Source organism: Delphinus delphis, chromosome 3 (assembly GCF_949987515.2).
Source record: "Delphinus delphis chromosome 3, mDelDel1.2, whole genome shotgun sequence".
NCBI lineage: Eukaryota > Metazoa > Chordata > Mammalia > Artiodactyla > Delphinidae > Delphinus > Delphinus delphis.
The window spans coordinates 3,156,105-3,176,207 of NC_082685.1; the positions used below are offsets into that span (position 1 = coordinate 3,156,105).

The 20,103-nt window shown below is 49.5% G+C and overlaps 1 protein-coding gene across 2 annotated transcripts in view; it reads left to right on the forward strand.

The window, feature by feature from the left end:
* Positions 1 to 392: 392 nt before the first annotated feature.
* AP3D1 (adaptor related protein complex 3 subunit delta 1) overlaps positions 393 to 20,103 on the forward strand; it is a 44,747-nt gene continuing 25,036 nt past the window's right edge. For both annotated transcript variants that reach the window (XM_060007343.1, XM_060007344.1), the window contains exon 1: positions 393 to 701. In XM_060007343.1, the coding sequence (XP_059863326.1) occupies positions 606 to 701 (96 nt within the window). In that variant the 5' untranslated portion in view covers positions 393 to 605. The remainder of the gene's footprint in view (positions 702 to 20,103) is intronic.

Below are 20,103 nucleotides of genomic sequence, written 5' to 3' on the forward strand. Positions count from 1 at the left end.
AGGAACCACCCTGGGAAGCTCCACGTGGGCGCCCCGCCCATAGCAGGCCCCGCCCACAGATGGGCCCGCCCACACCTGTCACTTAACTGAGGGGCGGGCCAGGGAGGGAGCGCTTAGGGGGCGTGGTTACAACCGGAACGAGGAAGTAGGTGGAGTTCCGGAGGTCACTGACCTATGAGAGGGAAGAGCCCTGAGCTGGAGGGGTCGCGGCCGAGCGGCCCGGAGGCCGTTGTCTGCGTTTCCATTGGGCTGTCTGGCGTTGTCAGGGAAACGCGGCGTCTAGGGGTGAAGGGGCGGGGTTTATAGGGAGGCGGGGCCTATGGGGGCGGGCCGCCCGGTCCGGGTTACCGCCGTCAGCTGACCGGCCGCCATTTTGTCCGCCATTTGCAAGCGGCGCGGAGCCGGAGGGGAGGGGAGCGCGGCCTGCTGAGCGGGTCCGCTGCCGCCGCCGCCCCGCCGACCGCCGCCGAACTGGCCTGGGAGACCGCCCCGCCGCGGCGGCTGGCAGCGCAGCGCTCCGCGGGCGGCAGACGAGGCCCCCCGGGCCCCCTCAGGGCGCCTGGCCGCGGGCCTCCCGGGGTTCGGGCCCGACGGCAGCAGCCGCGATGGCCCTCAAGATGGTCAAGGGCAGCATCGACCGCATGTTCGACAAGAATCTGCAGGATCTGGTGCGCGGCATCCGCAACCACAAGGAGGACGAGGTGAGCCCGGCGCGCTGGCCCGGGCCCGAATCCGGACCCGGACCCTCGCGCCGACGCAGTCCGACCCCGGCCCTGCCCCTGATTCCTGCCCCCAGCCCGCCCCCGAGGCCCCGCTCCCGGCTCGAGCCCCGGCTGCCCGCGGCCTGGGCCTCCGCACGCCCGCTCCGTCTCCGAGCCTTAGTTTACTGCCCGGCGTTGGGGGCCCGCCTCCTCCCCGAGGGTGGCCCGGAAGAGACTTCACAGCCCACCCCCGCCCCCCCAGTGGTGGATCTCCAATCTTGAGTGTGGTTCTCGGTCTCCTGTTCAAAAGGGAGGGCCCCCGGCCCCGCCCCAGGCCTTGGACTCCTGGTTGGGGGACTCTCCTCTCCGCGGGGGAACCCCTGGTGGGATAAACGCACGTCCAGGCCTTGCCTCGTGGGCCCATGTCCCCCGGAAGGTGGGGCCGCGCCTCTTACGGGGTGGGGGAGGTGGGGCAGCGGATGTCCTCGGCCGAAATGAGGAAGCCGCTCAGGGGTCCTGGAATAGGGAAGCCGACTTAAACTAGACACCCGAAAGTCGGAGGGAAAAGGTTTTCCAGAAGTAATGTAATCGTGGGCACCATTTTCTTCCCTCCCGCCACCCCCCAACCTGTGACCTAGATTTAGGAGGATCGGGGACAGTTAGTGACCACCAGACCTCTGACTTCCATGAATGGACGCCCAAGCCTGCACTTACACAATGGGGTGTTGGAGAAGGTCCCCTTTTCCTGGCTGGAGAGTGAGGCTGCCCGATGGAGAGCAACTGTTAGACATTGTGCAGGTCCCACTACCAGATTACACCCCGCCGGCCCTCACAGTGGCTCCCGGGAAGCCCAGCAGTACCCGGAGGAAGGTGCAGAGAAGTTAAGGAATTTGCTGGGAGGCACCAAGGGCCCTGGGCTCTGTCCTTCAGCTGAGAGCCTGAGTTCCTTGCCTCTTTGTTGCACTTTCTCAGAATGGGTGTGACTTCGCTGAAATGTAATTAGGTTGTTTTGGTTCATTTCTGTCACTCCTTCTCTTCTCTGGCTACACTTGGGTTTTAAATCACATTGGAAGCTCTGGCCAGCTGCGTTGGTTACAAGTGTAGGGAACTCTTGGTCTGATTTTCAGTTTCTCTTTGAGTTGAAAGAGTACTGGTTGGCCTGCATTTTGTTTTATTTTATTTCAATTTTTTAAATATTTATTTATTTTATTTCTTTTTGGCTGCGTTGGGTCTTCGTTGCTGCGCGCGGGCTTTCTCTAGTTGCGCCGAGCAGGGGCTACTCTTCGTTGCGGTGCACGGGCTTCTCATTGCGGTCGCTTCTCTTGTTGCCGAGCACGGGCTCTAGGCGCGCAGGCTTCAGTAGTTGTGGCACGCGGGCTCAGTAGTTGTGGCTCATGGGCTTAGTTGCTCCGCGGCATGTGGGATCTTCCTGGACCAGGGATGGAGCCTGTGTCCCCTGCATTGGCAGGCGGATTCTTAACCACTGAGCCACCAGGGAAGCCCTGGACTGCATTTTAGATACTAAGCATGGTTAAGTGAATTTGGAAGGTGTCTGCACCCTTAGATTTCCTTTTCTGTGCCAGTTGGCCTCCTGATTTTCCCGCCTTGGTTAGTGGATGTTACTGAGCAGTCTGTTCCAGGATTCCGAGGAGGGGCCGAGGGGTCTTTCCAGTAGAGAGATGCACAATGCAGTTAGGGGGGTCTGCTTTTTACGGCGTGTGCCAGTCATCACTGGTAGTACCCTGGGCTGTGCTCTATTCATTTGGGATTGATGGCGCTGTCCCCACAGGCTCGGAGCCTACTAAATGGGGTTTTGGTGGTGGAGGTGCTGGTGCTGGGAGTCCTCAAGGCAAGGTTCCACGCGAATATTGCCCTTAGCCTGTTGGCGATTCCCACAGACGTGGCGTCGGGATGTGGAGGTTTCCTCATCAGAAGAGTTGTGATCTGGAGGGTCATTACTGGTTCCAGATGTTCTGGAGCACAGCAGGTGGCTGTGGGGTGACTCTTCTAGCTCCAAGATGACTTCTTCCCTTCTACCCCGCCCCGCCCCACACATTCCAGGGAAGACTTCTGGCAGCAGTATAGTTTCCCCTCAAAGTAACAGGTTTCTTTTTTAAGGATTTACTTATTTATTTTTTATTTATTTATTTAATTTATTTTTGGCTGCGTCGGGTCTTAGTTGCAGTGTGCGGGATTCTCGTTGTGGTGCATGGGCTTCTCTCTAGTTGTGGCGCGTGGGCTCTGTAGTTGTGGTGCGCAGGTTCCAGAGTGCGTGGGCTCTGTAGTTTGTGGCACGGGGGCTCTAGTTGAGGCGTGTGGGCTTAGTTGCCCTGCAGCATGTGAGATCTTAGTTCCTCGGCCAGGGATTGAACCCGTGTTCCCTGCATTGTAAGGCAGATTCTTTACCACTGGACTACCAGGGAAGTCCCCAAAGTAATAGATTTTAGCTTAAAACTTCTGTGCGGCACCACAGAAGTGAGGGTTATCGGTGACTTTAAAAGCCATGTGGAAAGGCAGCGTGGTTTAGTGTTTGACTTTGGGAGACCCACATCTTGGTTCTTGGGTCTCTTTGGGTGACCTGGGGAGAGCCCCCTGATATTTTGAAGTGGGGGTGACAGCCACCTCTCCACCTTGCTGAGCGCCTGTGAGGGTGCAGCAAGTGACAGAATGCAGGCTTCTGTGAGCCCCCAAAAGAAGAAACTAGGAAATCCAGATCACTGGTGGAGTAACTTGTTTTTTGAAACTTTTGTTTCAGTTTATGATACTAAGTGTATGTATGCCTGTGAGTTGGGTTACCATGGAAAATATATGTTTTCCAATGAGTCAAAGAAGTTTGAGAAACAGTTGGCTAATTCACCTGTTTCTTGGATGCTTGAGTTTGTTTCAGTCCCTAAGATACAGTACAGGTAATGTTGGCAGGTAGGTGGAAATTCACTTGCGAATGTCCTTGCTTCCAAAACTTGGGTATGACTAGGAAAAAACAAATGACTTTTAACGTTTCATTCTTACGAGTACTTTTCATGTTTTGGGGAAGGGTTTTTCTTTCAGTCTTTTAAACTATACCCGTAACTTTTTGTAACGAGCTTAGCGTTTATTAAGTCAAAAGGTAACATTCTTCTCCCCAGAAATCAATTTGAGAATTTTTTCTGTGTGTAGAAATTGAGGGAGGTTCTGTCTGTTAAGATTCTGTCCTGGTCTTGCCTGTTAGCCTTCCTGAGTGCTGTCCACGCACGCCAAGTGCTCCTGAGGGCTTCGCCCTCATGAGTGTGGGTTCCACGTGGGGCACTGCAGTCTATGTACCCTGCCCCCCAGTGGCGTTGAGGTGGGTTCCATGTTTTCTGTTTGGTGCCACAGCTTATTCCATCAGGCGACGCTCAGCAGTATCAGCCAGGGTTTGGGTGGTGTCTGAGCGTTTTCTCTTGGGTCTAAAAATTTCCGACCCACTTAACTGAAGTTTCTGAACTTATTTTTAATTTATTTATTTGCTTTTTAAATATTTATTTGGTTGCACTGGGTCTTAGTTGCAGCACACAGGCTTCTTAGTTGTGGCATGTGAACTCTTAGTTGCGGCACGCGTGTGGGATCTGACCAGGGATTGAACCCAGGCCCCCTGCATTGGGAGCACAGAGTCCTATCCACTGCACCACCAGGGAAGTCCCCTGAACTTTGTTTTTATTTATTTGTTTTAAAATTTTTAAAATTTTGTGTTTTTTTTTGTCTGCGTTGGGTCTTCGTCGCGGTGCACGGGCTCAGTGGTTACGGCGCGCGGGCTTAGTTGCCCCGTGGCATGTCGGATTTTAGTTCCCCGACCAAGGATCGAACGTGCATCCCCTGCGTTGGAAGGCGAATTCTCAACCACTGGACCACCAGGGAAGTCCCGAAGCTTCTGAACTTTAAAAAATTCAGTTTTAACTGTGTGTGGTCGGCTCTGTGTATCTGCAGGTTCTGTATTTGCCAATTGTGGATTGGAAGTATTTTTTTTTAAAATTCCAGAAAGTTTCGGGTCTTCCCCGGTGCCAGTGGTTAGGACTCCATGCTCCCAACGCAGGGGGCCTGGGTTCGATCCCTGGTCAGGGAACTAGGATCCCACACGAAGCAACGAAGATCCCACGTGTTGCAACGAACACCTGGCACAGCCAAATAAATAAATAAGTAAATATTTTTTTAAAAGCATACATCATATATGTGCTGTTACATACATTAAACACATTTAAAAAATATTTCCAAAAAAAAATTTCCAGAAAGTTTCAAAAAACACGACTTGAATTTGCTGAACGCAGGCAACCATTTACACGGCACTTGCAGTGTATCAGGTATTGTAAGTCATCTAGAGATGATTTAAAGTGTACCGGAGGCTGTGTGCACGTTGTATGCAAGTCTGCGCCATTTTATACAAGGGACTTGAGTGTCTGAGGATTTCGGTGTCTTCGGGGGTCCTGGAACCAATCCCCCACAGATACCAAAGGGTGACTGTAGAGAGATATTTTGAAATTGGGTATAATCTGGGATTAAGATGGAACTGTGTGAAGTGCTGATATTCTAGTGCTTCTGACCTCAAAAATGGCAATTTCCTGGGGTTCATCCTTGTGCCGAGTTGTGTGGGGCTCCTCGGGCTGGGAGGTGTGTGTGGGGCTGGCCCTCGCTCCGAGGACAGTGACGAAAGCACGTGTTATGTCTGGCACAGCTAAGCGCTTGGTGCTTTTAAGCTATTTCTGTAAGATTCCTTTTAACAGCTTCTGAGGAGAGTGAAGATAGGACGTTTAGTAAATGGGTTGTTACCCTAAGTCAGGGTCTCTCCCCCTTGGCACTGCCCACATCAGGGCTGGGTCATTCCTCTGAGGGGGGCTGGCCTGGGCGCTCTGGGGTGTGGAGCAGCATCTCTGGCCCCGCCCATCTGATACCAGGCCATGCCCAGTCTTGACAACCACAGTTTCCCCAGACGTGGCCCAGTGTCCCCTGGGGGGGTGGGATTGCCCAGACGAGAACCCCTGACCCAAATTGATAAAGGAAAATTTCCCAGAATTCCCTAATGCTGGCCCTTCATCCAGGCGTCCCTTGTCCGCTGTGTTGTCATTGTGTTGTTGGACGCTGTGCTATTGTGAGATAAGATGGCCTTTGTCCCTGCTCCTGTCGCAGAGCTCCTGGAGCTTTTGTCGTTTCCTAAGCAACAGAGGTACTGGGGCGTCCTTGTTGGGTTATTCGGTCGCTGCCCCCGGTTCCTGACACTGAGCTGCTGAATCCCTTGGGGTTTCCTGGGTGATAGGAGTGTCTTTTGTTCTAATGAGATGATCCGGGGTGGGCTCCTGGGTGGGACAGGTCACCAGAAAGACCAGGCCGTGGTTTGAAGCTTCATACCCGCTCACCCGCCAATCCTTCGGAGAGGGGAGAGGGGCTGCAGGTGGAGTTAATGATGGATCATGCCTGCGTGATGAAGCCTCCATAAAAATCTAAAGTATGAGGCTCAGGGAGGTTCTCGGTTGGTGAAAGCATCCATGTGCCAGGATGGTGGCGCCCCCCAGTGCCACGAGGACAGAAGCTCTGCCTCCTGACCCTCTGAACCCCACCCTCTCTGCCTCTTCGTCCAGCTGTTCATCTGTATCCTTTGTCGTGCCTCTCACACCGTGTGATAAACTGGAAAACACGAACGAGTAAGTGCTTCCCTGCGGAGAAGCGGGTCATGGGAACTCTGGTTTACAGCTGGCGGGTGTGTGAGGTGGGGACAGACCTGTGACGGAGCCCTCAGCCTGTGGGGTCTGCGCTGATGCCGAGCAGAGAGGGTCACATCCGAACTGAGTTTTGGGACACCCAGCTGGTATCAGGGAGTCGGTCATTGTGCGGGACGCCCGCGCTGGATGTCAGAGTGAAGGGAAACGGGGAGGTTTCCTAGACAGCCCACAGGGTGAGTCTCCTAGATTTGTGTGTTTTTTTCAAACTCTTGTTAGTTGTGAAGTATATAATGCACATTCGTACAGCTTAAGTATCATATGATAATTATCCTAAGTTCTCTGAGGGTAATTTCCTTGCCTTGCTTATAGTTTTGTCTCTTAAATGTCCCTGAACGTCTCGCTTACTTCTGCTTGCAGGCTGGTGTCAGTGGCCGCCTCTGTCGCTCGCTGCTGCGGGGAAGGGCCACGGTGGCTTGTTCGCTTTGGTCGCCGGCAGGGGTCTGCTGTGGTTGATTTATCCTTCAGAACATCCTTCGGACTGTTGCCGGACCTCTGGGTTGTTTCCCGCCTGGGGCATTTGATGAAGCGCCCTGCGTGGGAGGGCAGTCACTGCAGCAGCATGGGCAGGAGCAGCCTTGGCCTCCAGGGCAGCGTCGCGACCACTAGAAGCGCTCCTGTGGCTCCCGTTCCCAGCAGCAGCCGCCGGGGCCTCGCCTGCCTTTACTCTTTCCTCGGCTTAGTGCCATCTGCAGCCTTCGTGACGCCGTCTGCCTGACCCTCCCAGCCTTTGCGCTGGGAGTCTGGGCGCTGGTGCCCGACAAGACCAGAATGGAGGATTTGTGGCGGCACTCTGGGGAGGCCAAGCTTCGGGAGAAAGTGAGGGGGGCGCGCCCGTCCTGCCTGTGCCCACCGAGGACCCGGGCACAGCTGGGGGTCCCGGGACTCGGCCACGGATCGGCCGCAGGGTTGCAGTCAAGCCTCAAGCTTCCCAGCCTTCGACCCCCAGCCCGTCCCCGCAGCAGAGCTCCCAGCATAAGGCTCTCAGCTCTCCCTGACTTGGAGGAGTTATTCACAGGGCACACAGTCCGGGCCCTGGGCGCAGTGGGTGGCCAGGCTGTGGGCGGTGGCAGTTGTGAGGACCAAGTCTGTAGTGGGCTGTGTCTGTGCGGGTCACCAGCCCTCGGGAATCCATTTGCATAACAATTCCAGGAGGTTGAAAAGCAGGAGGGGGGAATTCCTTGTGGTGCAGTGGTTAGGACTCGGCGTTTTCACTGCTGAGGGCGTGGGTTCAATCCCTGTTCAGGGAACTAAGATCCCACAAGCTGTGCGCGGTGTGGCCAAAAGTATTAAACAAACAAACAAAAAACAAGGAAGGAATGGTGACCTAAGTAGGCTCGATGCTGGGGTGCCCCCTTGGCACCGTGGACTCTGGGGCCTGCTCATCCCCTGGGGGGTGGCCGTCCTGGGCGCTGGGGTGTGGAGCAGCCGCCCTGGCCCCACGCACTGCCTGCCAGACCCTCCAATCTGAGGACCAAGGAAGTCCCAGGTGTGGCCCGGTGTCCCCTGGGGACACGGCCGCAGAGCTGAGAGCCTTTGCGCTGGGAGCTCTGCTGGGGGGACGGGGTGGGATTCGAAGGTCGGGAAGCCTGAGACTTGGCTGCGGCCCCATGGCCGAGTCCCGGCCCCCCCGGCTGTGCCCGGGGCCGCGGTGGGCACAGGCAGGACGGGAGTGCCTCCCTCGCTGTCTCCCAAAGCTCGGCCTCCCCAGAGTGCCGCCACGAATCCTCTGATCTGGTCTTGTCGACCCCAGCGCTTACTTGGGTGCGGAGGCTCAGGGTGAGTCCTGGCGCCACCGTTGCCGTCCACTGCCGGGGGACCCCGGCGCTGAGGGTCTCTTCCTCCTCCACTTGAATGACTCGGGCCCTGGAGGCCACTACTGGGCCGGGTCTCCGGGCCGCTGTCGCCCTGCAGGGAGGAGGGTCGCCGCTCTGGTGTAGACTAGTGCTGTGAGCATTTGCAGAACCAGAGGCACAGGCCCGTCGGGTCACGTGTCGCTGAATAACGTCTTTCCATTCTGGTGGCACCGAAGTGGTTTTTCTCTTGTGGCTTTATTGAGACAGTATGGTTTATATAGCTTAGCGTCCACCTGCTTGAAGTGTGAAATTCTGTGAAGGTTTTAGTGTATTTACAAAAACGCGCAGCCATCAGCACGATCTACCTTTACATTTCTGTCACCCCACCAGAGATGCCGTGCCCACTCTACGGTCCCCATTTCCCCTCCCCCGGCCCCCACCCATCTGCTTCTGTCTCTGCCGAGGTGGGGCTCCAGTCCGAGCCGAGGGCGACTAGGTGACGAGAAGGGCCATGATTGGCCGTCAGGAGCTGCTTGACGTGCCTGCGTGGGGTGCCGGGGGCTGAGCGCGGGGACGAGGGGCTCGTGGGGTGGATGGGGTGGCAGTGGTCCGGATGGGCTGTCTGGCCTCTGTCCGTTGAACTCCTCAGCGCCGTGCCCTGGCTGTGTTTGTTGCTGGGATGGTGAAGGGTCCTGACCCCAGGTGGGCCTCAGCTCGGACTTCTACAGGAGGCCTGACTCTTCCGGCTGCAGAGGCGTCGGCGCCCATGCCCAGCCAGGTGAGCACAGGACAGTGCCCTCCTTGTGGGTCCTGCTTGCATCTCGTCAGGAGAAGTTCTCTCGTCTCGACGCTGACTCGCCTACGTTTCTGGGTTAAAATGTTAATATTTTCTTGTGGAAGCAATGGTTGTAGATGGCAGCTGGGTTGTTCTTGGCAAGGGGGATGGAATAACGGGGAGAGCCCTCCCTGGTCGTGTATCATAACGACTTCTGAAATGTTTCTGGTCTGACACTGGCATGCCCTGGAAATGCTGCTGTCCTTACACCCATCTCTGGCGGCGGCGGTGGTGGTCTCAACCCGTCCAAGCTCCCAAAGGTCTGAGCACTGCTGGTGCTGGTGCTCATGAGAGCAGGGTGCTGGGGCTCTGGGTCCCGAGCCGGGGCAGCTGTGGGTGGTGGCAGGACCGGCATGTTGGGACGATCCAGAGAGCACCTCTGGGAGACGGCAGGGGACGAGGCAGCAGAGATAATGTCGTCCAGGTTGTGGACGGAGCATCCAGACGATGCAGTGTCCCTCAGAGCTAAGGAGAAAGCCATCAAACCACAGAAGACACGCAGGAACCTTAAACGCACATGACCGAGAGGAAGAAGCCAGTCTGTAAAGGCTACACACTGTGATTCCAACTCTGGGACATTCTGGAAAAGGCAGAACTCTGGAAGGGGGGGAAGGATCAATGGTGAGGGGATTGGGGAGAGGAGGGATGAACGGGCGGAGCACAGAGGGGTTTTAGGGCAGTGAAACTACGCCGTGTGACGCCGTAACGGTGGATGCGGGTCAGTGTATGTGTGTGCAAACCCACAAACTAGTGAACCTCCGTCAGCTGTGGCTCCTGGGTGATAACGACGTGTCCGTGTAGGTTCATCGGTTGTAACACACGTCGCACTGGTGGGGGATACTGCTAGTGGGGACGCTGTGCACACGTGGGGCGGGGGGGTGGGAAACCTCTGCCTCCCAGTCAGTTTTGCTGTGAACCTAAATCTCTTTAAAAAAGAAGTCTAAAAGAGGAGTTCAGGGTCCAGCTGCATGGTTTTGCAGCCTGCCAGCACCTCCGGGTCAACGGCAGCTTCTCTGGGCCTCAGCCCTCGAGGTCTGACTCCAACTCCTCTGGGAGGGCCTGGGGATCCTGGGGATTTTTAAGTGTCCCAGGGAACTCTGCTGAGCAGGCAGTATTGAAATGGCTGTTTTATTATAGCTGCCGGGTTCATATATGAGGGAAGGTTGTATCCTTTGTTCTCTGGTAAATTCTGAATCACACATCCATTTCAGTACTATTTGCTCTGTGGTGAAGTGTGACCCTGCTCAGAACAGGCCAAGGTGTTTGAGAATTTCGTCATGCTTGCATCTCCAACTTCTTTTTTTGAAAACAGTGTCCGTTATATGTGTTAGCTATTTATACTTTAGATCTTAAAATATTTCTATTTCATGTTTTTGGTACAGACAGGCCTTATTTTTTCGCACTTCCCTTCGTTGTGCTTTGCAGATACTGCGTTTATCACGAATGGAAGGTCTGTGGCGACCCTGCAGGGAGCACGCGTGTCGCCGCCATTTTTCCAACAGCATTTGCTCACTTCCTCTGTGTCACATTTTGGTAATTCTCACAAGTTTTCAAACTATCTCATTATTACGTGATGATGATCTGTAGTCTGTGATCTCTGATGTTAACTCTTGCTGTTGTTTTGGGACTCCACGAACCTCGCCCACGTAAGACGTGACATAATCGATTGTTGAAATGACAACAAAGCATTTAGAATATTACATAACTTAGTTGATAAAGGGTTTGAGAGCATTGACTCGAACTGTGAAGGACGTTCTACTGCGGGTAAAATGCCGTCAAACAGTATCGGACGCCACGGGGAAACCGTTCGTTAGAGGAAGAGGCCACCGATACGGCAGACTTCATAAAAGAAATGGCCACGGCCGCCCCGTCCACAGCATGGGGGCAGGACCCGCCACCAGCAAAAAGATTGACTCGCTAGGAATTCCCTGGCGGTCCAGTGGTTAGGACGACTTGGCGCTTTCACTGCTGAGGGCGCAGGTTCAATACCTGGTCAGGGAACTCAGATCCTGCCCCCTCCCCCGCCCCCCCCCCCCAAAAAAAGATGGCTCGCTGAAGGCTCAGATGATGGTTAGCCTTTTTTAGCAATAAAGTGATTTTAATTAAGGCGTGTATGTTGTTTTTTTAGACATAATGCTACTGCATACCTGGCAGACTACGGAACAGCGTAAACGTAACTTTTACGTGTGACTTGCTTTACTGTGATATTCACTGTATTGAGGTGGTCTGAAACCCTCCCTACAATATCTCTGAGGTCTGCCTGTATAATTTCCTGGATCTAGATCATGCCTGTATACCTTGGCCATTTTTTTTTCTTTTTTTGTGAAAAGGAGAGTAAATAGTTCTTTGTTAGCAATGCTGTGTGTAAATAAGACTGCAAAGACTAATCATTCTCTCCCACGTTCCTTACTTTAACTTCATGTGTGTAACTATGTTTTAGATAAATATTTAAATACTCCCAAGGGAATATGAAACATTTTATTTATTTATTTAAACATCTTTGTTGGAGTATAATTGCTTTACAGTGATGTGTTAGTTTCTGCCGTACAGCAAAGTGAATCAGCTATATGTGCACGTATATCCCCGTATCCCCTCGCCCTTGCGTCTCCCTCCCACCCTCCCTACCCCACCCCTAGGTGGTCACAAAGCACCGAGCTGATCTCCCTGTGCTATGCGGCTGCTTCCCAGTAGCTAGCTATTTTACATTTGGTAGTGTATGTAAGTCCATGCCACTCTCTTACTTCATCCCAGCTTACCCTTCCCCCTCCCCGTGTCCTCAAGTCCATTCTCTACGTCTGCGTCTTTATTCCTGTCCTGGCCCTAGGTTCATGAGAACCATTTTTTTTTTTAGAGTCCAAATATATGTGTTAGCATATGGTATTTGTTTTTCTCTTTCTGACTTACTTCACGCTGTATGACAGACTCTAGGTCCATCCACCTCACTACAAATAACTCAATTTCGTTTCTCTTTATGGCTGAGTAATATTCCATTGTATATATGTGCCACATCTTCTTTATCCATTCATCTGTTGACGGACACTTAGGTTGCTTCCATGTCTTCACTGTTGTAAATAGAGCTGCAATGAACATTGTGGTACATGACTCTTTTTGAATTATGGTTTTTTCAGGGTATATGTCCAGTAGTGGGATTGCTGGGTCATATGGTAGTTCTGTTTTTAGTTTCTTAAGGAACCTCCACACTGTTCTCTGTAGTGGCTGTATCAATTTACATTCCCACCAACAGTGTAAGAGGGTTCCCTTTCCTCCACACCCTGTCCAGCATTTATTGTTTGTAGATTTTTTGATGATGGCCATTCTGACCGGTGTGAGGTGATACCTCATTGTAGGTTTTTTTTTTTTTTTTTTTTTGGTATGCGGGCCTCTCACTGTTGTGGCCTCTCCCGTTGCAGAGCACAGGCTCCGGACGCGCAGGCTCAGCGGCCATAGCTCACAGGCCCAGCCGCTCCGCGGCATGTGGGATCTTCCCAGACCGGGGCACGAACCCGTGTCCCCTGCATCGGCAGGCGGACTCTCAACCACTGCGCCACCAGGGAAGCCCTCATTGTAGTTTTGATTTGCATTTATCTAATGATTAGTGATGTTGAGCATCTTTTCATGTGTTTGTTGGCAATCTGTATATATTCTTTGGAGAAATGTCTATTTAGGTCTTCTGCCCATTTTTTGGATTTTTTTTTTTTTTTTATATTGAGTTGCATTAGCTGCATGTATATTTTGGAGATTAATCCTTTATCAGTTGCTTCATTTGCAAATATTTTCTCCCATTCTGAGGGTTGTCTTTTCGTCTTTTTTATGATTTCCTTTGCCATGCAAAAGCTTTTAAGTTTCATTAGGTCCCATTTGTTTATTTTTGTTTTTATTTCCATTTTTCTAGGAGGTGGGTCTAAAAGGATCTTGCTGTGATTTATGTCATAGAGTGTTCTGCCTATGTTTTCCTCTAAGAGTTTTATAGTGTCTGGCCTTACATTTAGGTCTTTAATCCATTTTGAGTTTATTTTTGAGTATGGTGTTAGGAAGTGTTCTAATTTCATTTTTTTACATGTAGCTGTCCAGTTTTCCCAGCACCACTTATTGAAGAGGCTGTCTTTTCTCCATTATATACTTTTGCCTCCTTTATCAAAGATAAGGTGACTATATGTGCGTGGGTTTATCTCTGGGCTTTCTATCCTCTTCCATTGACCTATATTTCTGTTTTTGTGCCATTACCATACTGTCTTGATTACTGTAGCTTGGTAGTATAGTCTGAAGTCAGGAAGCCTTATTCCTCCAGCTCCATTTTTCTTTCTCAAGATTGTTTTGGCTATTTGTGGTCTTCTGTGTTTCCATACAAATTGTGCAGTTTTTTTGTTCTAGTTCTGTGAAAAATGCCATTGGTAGTTGATAGGGATTGGACTGAATCTGTAGATTGCTTTGGGTAGTAGAGTCATTTTCGCAGTGTTGATTCTTCCAATCCAAGAACATGGTATATCTCTCCATCTGTTTGTATCATCTTTAATTTCTTTCATCAGTGTCTCATAGTTTTCTGCATACAGGTCTTTTGTCTCCTTAGGTAGGTTTATTCCTAGGTATTTTATTCTTTTTGTTGCAGTGGTAAATGGGAGTGTTTCCTTAATTTCTTTTTCAGATTTTTCATCATTAGTATATAGGAATGCAAGAGATTTCTGTGCATTAATTTTGTATCCTGCTACTCTACCAAATTCATTGATTAGCTCTAGTAGTTTTCTGGTAGCATCTTTAGGATTCGCTATGTATAGTATCATGTCATCTGTAAACAGTGACAGTTTTACTTCTTCTTTTCCAATTTGGATTCCTTTTATTTCTTTTTCTTCTCTGCTGTGGCTAAAACTTCCAAAACTATGTTGAATAATAGTGTGAGAGTGGGCAACCTTGTCTTGTTCCTGATCTTAGTGGAAATGGTTTCAGTTTTTCACCATTGAGAATGATGTTGGCTGTGGGTTTGTCATATATGGCCTTTATTATGTTGAGGTAGTTTCCCTCTGCCTACTTTCTGGAGAGTTTTTATCATAAATGGGTGTTGAATTTTGTCAAAAGCTTTTTCTGCATCTATTGAGATTATCATATGGTTTTTAGCCTTCAGTTTGTTCATATGGTGTCTCACAGTGATTGATTTGGGTATATTGAAGAATCCTTGCATTCCTGGCATAAACCCCACTTGATCATGGTGTATGATTCTTTTAATGTGCTGTTGGATTCTGTTTGGTAGTGTTTTGTTGAGGATCTTTGCATCTGTGTTCATCAGAGATACTGGCCTGTAGTTTTTTTGTGTGACATCTTTGTCTGGTTTTGGTATCAGGGTGATGGTGGCCTCGTAGAATGAGTTTGGAAGTGTTCCTCCCTCTGCTATATTTTGGAAGAGTTTGAGAAGAATAGGTATTAGCTCTTCTCTAAATGTTTCATAGAATTCGCCTGTGGAGCCATCTGGTCCCGGGCTTTTGTTTGTTGGAAGATTTTTAATCACAGTTTCAATTTCACTGCTTGTGATTGGTCTGTTTGTATTTTCTGTTTCTTCCTGGTTCAGTCTCGGAAGGTTGTGCTTTTCTAAGAATTTGTCCATTTCTTCCAGGTTGTCCATTTTATTGGCGTATAGTTGCTTGTAGTGATCTCTAATGATTCTTTGTATTTCTGCAGTGTCAGTTGTTACTTTTTCATTTCTAATTCTGTTGATTTGAGTCTTCTCCCTTTTTTTTTTTGATTAGTGTGGCTAATGGTTTATCAATTTTGTTTATCTTCTCAGAGCCAGCTTTTAGTTTTATTGACCTTTGCTATTGTTTCGTTCATTTCTTTTTCGTTGATTTCTGATCTGATCTTTATTATTTCTTTCCTTCTGCTAACTTTGGGTTTTGTTTGTTCTTCTTTCTCTAATTGCTTTAGGTGTAAGTTTAGGTTGTTTATTTGAGATTTCCCTTATTTCTTGAGGTAGGATTGTATTGGTATAAACTTCCCTCTTAGAACTGCTTTGGCTGCATCCCATAGGTTTTGGGTCATCATGTTTTCATTGTCATTTGTTTTGAGGTATTTGTTGATTTCCTCTTTGATTTCTTCAGTGATCTCTTGGTTATTTAGCAGTGTATTGTTTAGCCTCTATGTGTTTGTGTTTTTTACAGTTTTTTTCCTGTAATTGATATGTAGTCTCATAACGTTGCGGTTGGAAAAGATACTTGATACGATTTCAATTTTTTTAAATTTACCAAGGCTTGATTTGTGACCCAAGATATGGTCTATCCTGGAGAATGTTCCATGAGCACTTGAGAAGGAAGTGTATTCTGTTGTTATTGGATGGAATGTCCTATAAATATCAATTAAGTCCATCTTGTTTAATGTGTCATCTAAAGCTTGTGTTTCCTTACTTATTTTCATTTTGGATTATCTGTCCATTGGTGAAAGTGAGGTGTTAAAATCCCCTACTATAATTGTTACTGTTGATTTCCCCTTTTATGGCTGTTAGCATTTGCCTTATGTATTGAGGTGCTCCTATGTTGGGTGCATAAATATTTACAGTTGTATTTTCTTGGATTAATCCCTTGATCATTATGTAGTGTCCTTCCCTGTCTCTTGTAATAGTCTTTATTTTAAAGTTTATTTTGTCTGATACGAGAATTGCTACTCCAGCTTTCTTTTGATTTCTGTTTGCGTGGAATATCTTTTTCCATCCCCTCACTTTCAGTCTGTATGTGTCCCTAGGTCTGAAGTGGGTCTCTTGTAGACAGCATATACATGGGTCTTGTTTTTGTATCCATTCAGCCAGTCTGTGTCTTTTGGTTGGAGCATTTAATCCATTTACATTTAAGATATATTTTTTTAATTTATTTATTTATTTATTTATTTTTGGCTGCACTGGGTCTTTGAGTGCAGGCTTTCTCTAGTTGCGGCGAGCAGAGGCTACTCTAGTTGCGGTGCACGGGCTTCTCATTGCAGTGGCTTCTCTTGTGGAGCACAGGCTCTAGGTGTGCGGGCTTCAATAGTTGTGACGCGTGGGCTCAGTAGTTGTGGCTCGCGGTTTCTAGAGCACAGGCTCAGTAGTTGTAGCACACGGGCTTAGTTGCTCTGCGGCATGTGGGATCTTCCCAGACCAGGGCTCGAACCCCTGTCCCCTGCATTGGCAAGCAGATTCTTAACCACTGCGCCACCAGGGAAGCCCTAAGGTAATTATTGATATGTATGTTCCTATTACCATTTTCTGAATTGTTTCGGGTTTGTTATTGTATGTCTTTTCCTTTTCTTGTGTTTCCTGCCTAGAGAAGTTCCTTTAGCATTTGTTGTGAAGCTGGTTTGGTGGTGCTTAATTCTCTTAACTTTTGCTTATCTGTAAAGGTTTTAATTTCTCCGTCAAATCTGAATGAGATCCTTGATGGGTAGAATAACCTAGGTTGTAGGTTTTTCCCTTTCATCACTTTAAATATGTCCTGCCATTCCCTTCTGGCTTGCAGAGCTTCTGCTGAAAAATCAGTTGTTAACCTTATGGGCATTCCCTTGTATGTTGTTTGTTGCTTTTCCCTTGCTGCTTTCAATATTTTTTCTTTGTATTTAATCTTTGATACTTTGATTAATATGTGTCTCTCAGCATGTTTCTCTTTGGGTTTATCCTGTATGGTACTACTCTCTGTGCTTCCTGGACTTGATTGACTATTTCCTTTCCCATGTTATGGAAGTTTTTGACTATGATCTCTTCAAATATTTTCTCAGACCCTTTCTTTTTCTCTTTTCTTCTGGAACCCCTGTAATTCGAATGTTGGTGCGTTAACGTTGTCCCAGAGGTCTCTGAGACTGTCCTCAATTCTTTTCATTCTTTTTTTCTTTATTCTGCTCCCTGGCAGTTATTTCCACCATTTTATCTTCTGGCTCACTTATCTGTTTTTCTGCCTCAGTTATTCTGTTATTGATTCATTCTAGAGTATTTTTAATTTCAGTAGTTGTGTTGTTCATCACTGTTTGTTTGCTCTTTAGTTCTTATAGATCCTTGTTAAATGTTTCTCGTATTTTCTCCATTCTGTTTCTGAGATTTTGGATCATCTTTACTATCATTACTCTCAATTCTTTTTCAGGTAGGTTACCTGTTTTGTTTTTATTTATTTGGCCTTGTAGTTTTTACCTTGCTTCTTCGTCTGAAACAAATTTTTTTGTCTTTTTTTTTTTTTTTTTTTGATGGTTGGTGCTGTATTCCTGTCTTACTGATTGTTTGTCCTGAGACGTCCAGCACTGGAGTTTGCAGGCAGTTGGATAGAGCTGGGTCTTGGTGCTGAGATGAGGACCTCCGGGAGGCCTCACTCTGATTGATATTGAATATCTGATTGATATTCCTCAGAGGTCTGAGGTTTTCTGTTAGTCCAGCGGTTTGGACTTGGAGCTCCCACCATAGGAGCTCCGGCCCGACCTCCCACCTGGGAACCAAGATTCCCCAAGCATTGTGGCGCAATAAGAAAAATTAAAAAAAAGAAGAAGAAAGAAAAAAAGGAGCAGTACAATATCAAAGAATAAAAAACAAAATAAAATTCGAGAGATAAAAAATATATTAGGAAAAATAAAACTATAATGGAAACAACCGGTCGCTGGGGGTTCCTCCCGTCCCCTTAGGTGTCTGTGGTCCCCCACCGGTGCCTGGTAGGTGCTCTTAGTTGTGAGGAGGTGCGAATTCCACGTCCTTCTAGTATGCCATCTTGACTCCACCCTCCTGAAACATTATTTTAATATTTTACAACCCATTCCTCCCTTTTCCTGCCTGTAGGAACCATGAGCCTGTGCACTTGTCCTATAGCTAAAAACTAGTGTTGAGGCTGGGTCTTCCTGCAGGTTAACCACTTCCTGTGGGCTCATTTGTGGCCCCCGTGGGTGCTCTGAGGTGCAGGGATGTTACTGTGCCTTCATTCCTGAGGGGTGTTCTTGGATGGAGAGCCCTGGGCCTGGAGTCCTCCCACCTCCCTCAGCCCCCTGCTCCCCTGTAGCAGCACACCCTTTTCCTCTGGCTCCTCTGAAGAATTTCTCCTTATATTCAGTTTTCAGCAGTTTGCCTGTGATATGTGTGGGTGTGATTTTCTTTTATATTTCCTGTTTTGGGGGGGCGGTGCTGGGCTTCTTGAAATTGTAAGTTTATGTCTTTCACCAAATCTGGGGAAGTTTGAGCTGTTAGGTTTTCGCATATTTTCTCTGTCCTTCCTCTCCTGGGACCCCAGTGGCACACACGCTACACCTTTGGTGTGCCACAGCCTTGCCTGGCTTTCCTCCCTTCAGAATGAGTGGGCCCTGTTGTTCCCTGTTCTTCTCAGCTCCAGCTCCCCGTCCAGTCCACGCAGTGCCTGTTCTACCTCAGAAATTGTTTTTCATTTCTAGGGTTTCCATCTGGTTGTTTTGTGTCACTTTCCTTTCTCTGCTGAGATTTCCTCTCTTCCTATTCATTAGGAGCATATTTTCTTTTTGGTCATGAGAGCATGGTTACAGTTGCTGTGTTGAAATCTCAGCAAATGATTGCTTTCATCATCACCAGGATCACCTCAGGGCCCGTCTTCATTGGCCGTCTCTTTTTTTTCTTGGGTATAGGTTAGGTTATGTTTTCCTGTTTCTTTTTTTATTATTATTTTAATTAACTAATTAATTTTTGGCTGTGTTGGGGCTTTGTTGCTGCATGCGGGCTTTTCTCTGGTTGTGGCGAGCAGGGGCTACTCTTCATTGTGGTGCATGACCTTTTCATTGTGGTGGTTTCTCTTGTTGCAGAGCACGGGCTCTAGGCGTGTGGGCTTTAGTAGTTGTGGCTCGTGGGCTCTAGAGCGCAGGCTTAGTAGTTGTGGCACACGGGCTTAGTTGCTCTGCGGCATGTGGGATCTTCCTGGACCAGGTCTCGAACCCGTGTCCCTTGCATTGGCAGGCGGATTCTTAACCACTGCACCACCAGGGAAGTCCTTCCTGTTTCTAATTTGAATAATTTGGGCTTGTGAACCGGACATTGTGGCTGGTATGTTGTAGTCACTGGATTCTGTTGTATTCTCAGTAGAGTGTTGGTTTTGCAGAGAGGGGATGTGTTTTAGGGGCAGTGAGCTTGTCTGGGCTGGAAGTTCGGTTCAGCCTCTCCTACAGTGGGCAGGAGGCCGCTGGAGTGCTGCGGTGGGTGCAGAGTTCACGTGAGGATGTGCCACCCCCTGCCCCCATTCCCCCCTCACTTCCCAGCAGCTGCGTTTGCCCAGGCTGCTCCCTGCTCTTCGTGGCTCTCAGGATCAAAGCCGGGGCAGGACCAGTGGTCTCGCCTGTCCTGTGCTGCCTGGACATTTGTCTCCAAACAGTGCTGGTGGGAGGCGTGGTCTGACGGTGGCTGCGCACACATTACCAGGAGTGGACTGTGCCTGGCTTCCTGAAAGCTGAGAGGTCATTGGGCCACCTAGAAAATAGATTTGTGCAGAGAGTGCACCGTGTTGGCCGTTCACCAGCGGATGGACATCTGGGCGTTGAGGGGCCAGCGTGTGTGTGTGCGTGCACGTGCACCAGTTTGCACCTGGGACCTGCAGACCATCTCCCACAGCGGTGTGTGCTGGGCCTGTTCTCCCACGCTTGGGATCATCTCTCTGTTCTTTCCCTTTTGAATCATTAACAGCACATCCAGGGTGCACGAAGGGGTTATCGTGCACTGGGATGGGAACTGAGGCGCCTGGGGGATTAGTAACTGGAAGCCCGTTGGAAGGATCTGGTGACCCATGTTCCATTGTCCGACTCTTGGTCATGGAATATTCATCAGACGCTTGCTGAGAGCGCTCTCAGGGTGGCGCCTTCCCCGGGAGCCTGTGCTGGGCCTACGAGTGGTCTGGGGTGACATGGGAGGAGGGTGCAGCCACTTGGGCGAGGTCACTGAGCTCGCTAGCCTGGCAGGTTTAGGCGATGCCACTATTGGTGGGTGACGGGAGCGCGGGGCACCACACTCCTCCCAGCCCTGAGTGACGACCCGTCTCTGGGCAGGGCTGGGCTCTCCTGGGACTGCCAATGGGACTTCTGTGCGGCTCTGGGGGGTGGAGCCTTGCGCCCCATGGGGC